The sequence below is a fragment of the Medicago sativa genome, chromosome 8 (assembly GCF_051527215.1).
Source record: "Medicago sativa cultivar Bolivia chromosome 8, Bolivia_mono, whole genome shotgun sequence".
Classification (NCBI taxonomy): Eukaryota; Viridiplantae; Streptophyta; class Magnoliopsida; order Fabales; family Fabaceae; genus Medicago; species Medicago sativa.
In genome coordinates, this window is record NC_140756.1 from 89484084 (window position 1) to 89493047 (window position 8964).

Sequence of the window (8964 nt, forward strand, 5' to 3'; positions counted from 1 at the left end):
AGTTTTTATATCAGTTGGAAACTACTTTTCACATCAGGTGGCAACCGATGTAAAGTGATATGATGTAGTATGTCTACATCTTTTCACATCAGGCACGAACTGATGTGAAAGCAAACTTTCCGCATCAGGCCTTTCTTCCACTGACGTGGTACGCACTCTTTAAAATTTAGCTATAGGGTTTTCACATCAGTTGTATGATATACACTGAAGTTAAAATTTGTATGTTTCACATCAGTGCTCTTACCCACCGATGTGAATCTATCATTTTTTTTTAAAAAAAAAATGCTCTTTTTTTAAATCAGCTTTTGAGACCTCTTTCCTTTTATATTAAAAATAAGAAGAAAAAAAATGGATATTTTAATGCCACATCAATATTTTATATATAAAAATATATATGCATATATGAATACAATCTAAGAAGTTATATTATAGCAATATCAACGTAAAACATCAAACCAAAGCATCAAAACCACTTTCTGATATACATGACAGTAACAATCAAATAAAGAAAGAAAGAACAGCCTATTGTCTACTACACTCACTCATAATTTGCTTGGTCTTATGTGTCTACACTCTCGTCATTAGAATCAGTAATGAGATCAAAAAATGCTTCAAGGCAGTGGGGGACTTTGAACATTCAAGGGAGCCTTGCCGCCATGGGCACACCATTTCTGATCAGCTACCATATCAGGAGAGAGCCTCCACTTAAGCAGTTCTTCATCTGTATGATGAACTGCCAAGCTGTACTCTCCACCAGTCCCAAACTGCATTGCACGGAACTCACAGCTTCCAAAATTGTTGAGAAGTTCAAATTGTTCAACTGTCCATCTAAACCACCTCATTAGGAAAACTCGAGATGCCAGCCCATGTGAATCAGATTCAAATCGTTTGAAGGGTTACGATTAAGTCCGTTCATGTCAATGTCCCTTCATATAGATTCAAGAAAACCTGCAAACAAATCATCTCCAAATTAATACCAGCTGATCCCTCTGCATTACATTAGTTTAAAACATAAGAGTAATGACTACATAACAAATCAACCTGTAAAAGAATGCGGTCAAAATTTAATAGAATTTGATAATGGTTGTTGGATAAGGTGATCATTGTTTGGAAGATTGTGTTTAGCAAACTGTAGAAATTCTATCACTCCATTATCAAACTCTTCACTTAATCGATTAGCTCTCATCCAACTACGATCCATAATGACGCGCTGAAAATGAACACACACTAAATCAAAGAATTGTGATGCCTACATAACTATTAGAACTTAGAGGACTTGGAGTTTGACCAAGTAAACATACAAAAGTGATCAAGACAAAAACAGATATGAACTAAGATGTTCGTGTAAGATATGAACTTAGATGGGCGACAAGGAGCGAACAGATATGAACTCCAATCAATGAACTAAAGTGAGAGACATATTCATTGAATACATGAATCTGTCCACTAATATCATCTTTACTCAACTCAATGTCAGCTTATTTGCAACTTTCACAACTCTATCTATAATTGCATTTTACAACTTCATGAACATAGCAAATCTTTGGTTTTTAGTGCACATTTTCACTGCCTAACATTATGCAAATGCAATGGTTCCCATAAATGGAGAGGTTTATTAATCACCTTTCATGATTGTTGGTCCTCGCAACCAAAGCTCCCCTTTCTGGCCAGGAGATAATGCCTCTCCAGTAACAGGGTCAACTATCTTAGCTTCCATATTTTCTGCTAGTCAACCCACAAAACCGTGGCGCCTAGCTTCATCAAAACCTATCATTCTTGCTGCCCCTCCTCCACTTTCAGTCAGACCATATACAAAAGTGATCAAGACAAAAACAGATATGAACTAAGATGTTCGTGTAAGATATGAACTTAGATGGGCGACAAGGAGCGAACAGATATGAACTCCAATCAATGAACTAAAGTGAGAGACATATTCATTGAATACATGAATCTGTCCACTAATATCATCTTTACTCAACTCAATGTCAGCTTATTTGCAACTTTCACAACTCTATCTATAATTGCATTTTACAACTTCATGAACATAGCAAATCTTTGGTTTTTAGTGCACATTTTCACTGCCTAACATTATGCAAATGCAATGGTTCCCATAAATGGAGAGGTTTATTAATCACCTTTCATGATTGTTGGTCCTCGCAACCAAAGCTCCCCTTTCTGGCCAGGAGATAATGCCTCTCCAGTAACAGGGTCAACTATCTTAGCTTCCATATTTTCTGCTAGTCAACCCACAAAACCGTGGCGCCTAGCTTCATCAAAACCTATCATTCTTGCTGCCCCTCCTCCACTTTCAGTCAGACCATATCCCTACAAGTAAACAATACATCAATAAAAAACAAACAAGTAAAAGGATATATTTAATTCTGCCATCTTTATTCCACACATCTTTTATTCAAACAAAAATACATCTCTTTTTCATATTATATGTTCTATAATTATATTAAAAAGCACATGTTCTATATATATATATTTGAATCAAACAAACACAAAATTCCAATGATAAAAAAAAAGAGTGAGGCTTCTTGTAAACAGAGATAAATACCACTTGAAACTCACATATAAATTGGAGGTCTCGGGTTCGAACCCGAGAACCACGGATATCCGACCAAACAATTTCGGCATTTGCCGCTTGAGCTATGACATATGGTTAGACTTCTTAATTATTTATTCAATTGGCACAACAATAATTTAATCAAATGACTATAAAATAAGTATTAAAATTTCACCACTACTCCACTTTGAATAAGCTTTTAAAATATCTCTACATTTATCTAGCTAATAAGCTGCAATTAGATGCATGTGTAAAATTTGTAATATATACTCTAATTCTAATAGGCAAACAAGTTAAACTCATAAATAATTTGTATATTTAAAAGAATGTGCGGTGACAATTGTTTTTTGGGGGATCAGGACAATTTTAGTAAGCCTAGAAGAACAAAAGTTATGGTGGTGGGCCCAAATTTATTCACAAAATGGTTTCAACACGAACATCTTACACGCATGTGATTCTACGGTTACCCTCAACTTATTCACAAAATGTGTCTTCAATCAAGACAAAAACCTTATTTATAACCAACCTCAGCAGTATCCAACAAATTACAATGAAACTTGGTTTATAAAAATACAAAAGCATGCAATGCAATTAATATATCATAGAAAACAACATAAATTGTATGTAAACAAAAGTACAATGAATTACCTCCCAAAGGTCTCTTGCTTGAACAACAGTTTTTGGAGGAATGCCAATGTCATCCCAATTAGCTGTTACATTAATCTTCTGAGGGCCTTTATTAAGCAACACAACAACTACCCTATATCCTGAAAGAGGACTTGCCCATATCTATCCAACAAAACATGCAAATAAGAACAAAAATCCTTAATAAACATAGTGCCAAATTATTAGACACAATCATTCTAAAAGCACACTGTCTCGGCCATTGGATTAATATTGTACGCCTTTTATTTTGAATTCACTAAATTTACTTTAAAATGTAACTCAAAATATGAGTAGTTTGACGATCTTCATTTAACAGAAGACAATCCAATTCCATACAAGTAATTAACGCTCGAGACGAAATCGTATGTTGTATTCGGAATAAAAAATTACCTCAGCATCACCTTCCATCCTAACCTTTTTAGCTTGTACGCCAAGCAAATCTATCATGTGATAAAAGATATAACATAATATCAGTAGCATATATTACAATGATTAGAAAATCGCAAAATGACAAATTATGCATCACCTTGGTTAACTGCAATAACTTCCTTATTATAAACTATCTCCAAGGTCTCTTTAGTCACATTTCTAACATCACAGCCTAGAAGAAGAGGAGCCTGCAATAAACCTTCACTTGTGAACCAGTGAAAAAAGAAGTACAGTACAATATGGAAATAGATCTGCTGTGAGGCAGTTAGAGATCTTGGTTGTCCAATTGCAAATCAACAACCGAGATCATTTAAAATTAATTTACTGATTGTGTAATCTTAGATGTTTGATCTCAAATCAATAGTTGAGATTGAATACTGCGTGTAACTGTATGATATTTGTAGAGCAGTGAATTCAGGTCCGTACCAATACATGCTTTCACATAAATAACGATGTTTAGAGATGAGAATAATAGAACCTTTGAAATGGCCCACAAACTGAAGTGAACGATATACTCATTTTTTGTCATCCCACCATTTCCAACCTCAAGCATATCAGGATCTATCGAGTTAGAATGTCTAATGAATATCTCGACTCATAAATTGTATCATGAAGTCAAGATGCAAACTCGATGTCTTTCACAAAAAGTTGTTCAACAAATGAAACTCGATGTCTTTCACAAAAAGTTGTTAAACAAATGCAAACTCGATGTCAAGATCAGCATAAACTTCATTCATGTTAGCCCTTGAAATCATACTGCATAAAACAAGTTATTTTTATTACCTAGTAGCTAAGGATAGTAAGATGCACAATTGTTCAACTTTAGTAAATATCGAACTTGTTTACATTTCAAAAAACTACTAGTACCAACCAATTGAGTGCATGGTTTTTACCTTTCCCAATTATCAGTTATGTCACCAGTAGTTCTCCAACTATTTCCCACTTTAGCACCCCATTTAGCTGGATGCATATCTCCCCTAACAAACAAAGAAAGTTTGATTAGAAAGTAGTACTTAAAATTGGATGCTATAAAGCACTGGCACATATGTACACTAGATCCGATACTGACATATACACCGATAATAATTGAAAAAATGAGAGTGATTAAATGTAATCAAATGTGTTGATGATAAACAGCTACACGTGTCAGATACCGGATACACCTTCATTATGTGTTACGTAGATCAAAAGATAAACAAGATACTAAAATAGAATAATTACCATTCACATAGCGAAAAGAAGATTGGACGACCTGCCTTCATTAACACCCGAGTCATAATAGGATACCTATACATAAGAAGGCCATGTTTTTCAAAATCAATGTATGAAATATTATAAGATGCAGTTCTATTAATTTCACAAAAACACTTTTCCAAAACGGCAGAAAGAGAAAGGGGGTCAATACTCTCTTTTCTCTCAAAAAATCCTCAAGAACATTGCAGCCTCAACCAACTCACATAATCACGTAAAACCAATGGCATAGAAATTTTGATCCAAACAATAACATTGTTTCTTTCCTTTCACCACAATCATTCACGAAAATAACAATTCAACATCCAATAACCCATTTCGGTTCATACACAAACCATTCACAAACTCACCAAATTTCATTTCTGTCAAGAACAACAATCATCTAGTATTCGAAATCTGTTAAGTAACAATAACTCTCTCTTTCCGAGAGCGACGCGAATCCAGCACACAAGTTCAAAACGAACTCAAAGCAAAGGAAGAGGGGATCGAATCCAGCAAAGCAGAACAGAACCGGAATCAAGTGAACAAAGCGAGGAAGAAGAAGATCTAGGCCGAGTACGATGGGATCAAAGGAAGGAGAAGCTAGATCAAAGATTTCCGAAGCTTAAAGCTCTAGATCGGAGTGGATCCGCTGAAGGTAAGAGTGATTTCCGAGCCTTTTTGTATGATATAAGGGTTTCACGAACATCTTCACCCTTATATCTCTTCCCGTTTCCACCCTCTCCATCACTGATTGAAAAGAGGTAAGGGTTTCGTGATTTTTTTTTAACAACAAATGGGTTAGGGTTTCACGATTTAAAAGTCAGAGAGAGAGAGAGAGAGAGAGCTTACCAGAGGAAACCACTGATTGAACTTGGACGGTGAGGTTGGAGATTCACGATTGGAGCTTTGACGGTGAGCTTTGAAGGTTTCACGGTTGTTTTTTGACTGAGTGAAAAAGTGAAGAAGGAAAAATGTGGATCTGTTTTGCGATAGGGAAAGGGATAATGTAAAAGTGAAAACTTCTTTTTCCATCAGGCAGTTCTCACCACTGATGTGAAAAAAGTTAGACAAAGTTTTCACTCAAATTGCGAAAATGCCACCGCATTTTTTTCCCCTCATTTCCATTACCCACTGATGTAAATGTTATATGATGTTAGGAATTCCCATCATGCACTTATGTCAACTGATGTAAAAACTCATAGTGTGTATCTTTCCCTTCAGATATTTTTTCTGCTGATGTAAAAACTAAATCCCCCTTGATGTTAAATGTATATTTTGTAGTAGTGTACATATTATGTATTTATATTTACCTCCTCGAAGAGCACTATGGGAGCTAGTAAATAACTGAGAGTGCCCTCAACATCCATAGTTTTTGAATTTGTATAGTCTCAATTGTAAAAAAAACTTGAGAGTGTTGCTGAATGATCACATCATTGCATTTTAATAGTGAAATTATCCACATAACTCTCACAGTTGAGAGGATCCAAATTCATATTTTTTGTTCAATCTATGAACAGCTTTAACTAATTTTTTTTTTTAGGGAACTTTAACTAATTTTATTATATTTAATGCTATTAATATAATACTCCCTCCGTTTCAAAATACATGTCCAAGTCAACCACTTCACATATGCTAATGCACAATTTTGACCGTTAATATTTTTAATTATATAAAGTAAAAAATTATAAAAATTTAATATTTTGAAAATATTTGTCGAGACAAATCAAACAACATCTTACATGCTAATATTTATATTTATACATTAGTAAAAAATATGGTCAAAGTAAGTCAAGTGAATAGTGTACATTGCAAAAATTGGACATGTATTTTGAAACGGGAGATACCCTTCATTGATTCAAAATTTTATTCTCTGATACATGTTAGAAATAAATATTTTTTGTCAAGTATTATTTGGACAAATGAGATCAATGATTACAATATTTTACAACCGTGTGTCGCAGAGAGATTTTGAACTTCATTCTTCGTGGATACTAAAGTCAAACTTTTATTACTATTAATTAATCTAGTTATCTAACATCTCATAGACAATTAAGACTATATTTAATAAAAAATAAAAAACATATTTTTTTTTTGTGAACAAATAAAAACATATTTAATAATTAAAAATAGATTTAATTTAGGGTCATTTTTTATTTCAGAATAGAACTAATATTCAGCAACACATTTAATACATTTGAAGTATACAAAATAACACAATAAGAATGCTACAAATACAAGAGAAGAGATAACATATCTTAAGCCTTAGGTGATGTTTGATTAATTGAAAAAAATGAGAAGAAACTTACTATAGATATATATACTCCTATATATATACCGTTTCATTGGCCGTGTGAAGATGGAATTGAAGAATTAATGTTGGGAAGAAAGTGCATGGTTAGCTAGCTAGCAATTAAGGTGCTAAATGCTAATTGAGTTGGTGTGATGGTTTGGTACGCAGAAGAAAGATAGAAGTTAGATCGTCAGGTACTTGAAAGAATTTTCTTTCTTGAGATTGAGTAGATGTTCTTCTAGTTGCTACTGCTAGACGTTGACGTTTCTTTGGAGGTGGTGGACAAACCAAGTCACATGAGTTTTTTGATGGTGATGTGGGAGGTGTGTGGTAGTAATAATGCTGATCTTCCTCTTGCACCTCCTTTCTTCTCTCTAGATCTGATGATGATACCTCTTTTTCTTCTGTGTGTTGATTCAAGGTAGTAAATATTCTAGCTTGAGGAACACTTTGTTTGATTGACAGAAATTCTTCCAACATTACCAGACCCATGTTGCCTGCAAATTATATTGCTGCTACTTTTTGTGTATGTATGGGAATATTTTCCCGCGAGTTACTGTATAAGAAGGCTGTTGAGAGGGAGAGATTAATTAATTTGAGAGGGTAGGGTAGTGATGAATGATGATGGGAGGTGGGTGCTGAAAGAGAGATAGATGTATGAGAGAGATAAAGAAAGCCAATCAAGGTGGGGTACGGGTGGTGGGAATCATAAATACCAATACCAATTAATAATAGTCTATTATTAATAACAGAAAAAAAAATCCGAACATTTTTTTTGATAAAAAATCCAAACAAAATAATAGTATTACTTAATCCGAATCTTTGCTATGATTCGGTTGAAAGAGAAGAACTTTTTGTGCACATCATTAATTTGACATTGTCGATATTGTTAGGTTGAATATTTTCATTCGTATTTGAACCCATGATTTTATAATTGTGTTTTGTGAGTTTTGTTGGTGTTTTTGCAACTTCTTCTACAAACGAAAAAAAGAAACTATAAGCAAAACAAAGAGAGTTAAAATTTTATTAATTATCTTTATTAACTATTGATGTGTTTCATACGTACTAACATAAATTATGCAAAGTGGATTAATATTGTACGTGTTTTGTGAGTAATGTGCAAAATATTAATTAGATGATGTTATATAATTAAGAATAATTATCATAACAAAAAGTGAAAATGACATTCATTGCAATTTTTTTAAAAAAAAAAAAAAATTAAACTCACTGTGAAACAGTTAGACCACTTTTTCTTTATTAATTAACAGTGATATTAATGATAATTTTACAACATTCTGCGAGGTGATTCAAACTCAACAGCTTGAATCTTCAAAGTTAAGCTCTTACCAATGGCCTAGCACCAAAAATGTAGCAGATAAAACACTTAGTTTATGATACTATAAATATCTAATTTATTCTCTCAATTAATCATAGAAACTAGGAGTGTTACCGATTCAGTTCAATAAGTTTTAAGATATAAAATCATCATATTTATATATTAAATTATCATACATACAAGATTATAGTTTCGATTGTGCTCTTGATTGGCCAGATGTTCGTGCTCGAGAAACCTCTACTAAACATATGCCAAATCACGAGAAAGCCCAACAATGCTTTCTTAACCTGCATACAATGTACCGAATCCTGCTCTTTACCCAAATCGTTTCGCTCATTCCCATAGTAAAATACCAAATTGCCCCTACGCAACTTAACTTGCGTAGCGTGAGTTAACTCACGCTAAGTACTATGTTTCGTTCAAAATTCAGTAGGCAAGCAC

At 33.6% G+C, this 8964-nt stretch overlaps 1 protein-coding gene across 3 annotated transcripts; it reads right to left on the reverse strand.

The window, feature by feature from the left end:
- Positions 1-403: 403 nt before the first annotated feature.
- On the reverse strand, positions 404-7877 carry LOC146903039 (alpha-galactosidase 1-like). 3 transcript variants are annotated; one of them, XM_085733930.1, is made up of 11 exons: positions 5747-5916; positions 5266-5644; positions 4886-4951; positions 4558-4641; positions 4143-4420; positions 3762-3852; positions 3626-3675; positions 3218-3358; positions 1624-2325; positions 1042-1210; positions 404-948 (listed from the first exon to the last, which is right to left on the reverse strand). In XM_085733930.1, exons 5-9 carry the CDS (start codon positions 4215-4217, stop codon positions 2242-2244), a joined length of 441 nt encoding a protein of 146 aa, XP_085590056.1. In that variant the 5' UTR covers positions 4218-4420; positions 4558-4641; positions 4886-4951; positions 5266-5644; positions 5747-5916; the 3' UTR covers positions 404-948; positions 1042-1210; positions 1624-2241. The 3 variants fall into 3 exon arrangements, with proteins under 3 accessions (XP_085590056.1, XP_085590057.1, XP_085590055.1); XM_085733931.1 differs by lacking the exons at positions 5266-5644; positions 5747-5916 and adding an exon at positions 7233-7877; XM_085733929.1 differs by lacking the exon at positions 5266-5644 and having other exon boundaries at positions 5747-5888.
- Between the last annotated feature and the right edge of the window lie 1087 nt (positions 7878-8964).

Excerpts from the sequence above, each read along its gene's own strand:
- LOC146903039 (XM_085733931.1), bottom strand. The coding sequence starts at position 4,217 with ATGCTTGAGGTTGGAAATGGTGGGATGACAAAAAATGAGTATATCGTT. Across the intron at positions 3,359-3,625 it reads GGATGGAAGGTGATGCTGAG|ATATGGGCAAGTCCTCTTTC; the intron begins GTAATTTTTTAT and ends TTTGTTGGATAG. Across the intron at positions 2,326-3,217 it reads AAGCAAGAGACCTTTGGGAG|GGATATGGTCTGACTGAAAG; the intron begins GTAATTCATTGT and ends GTTTACTTGTAG.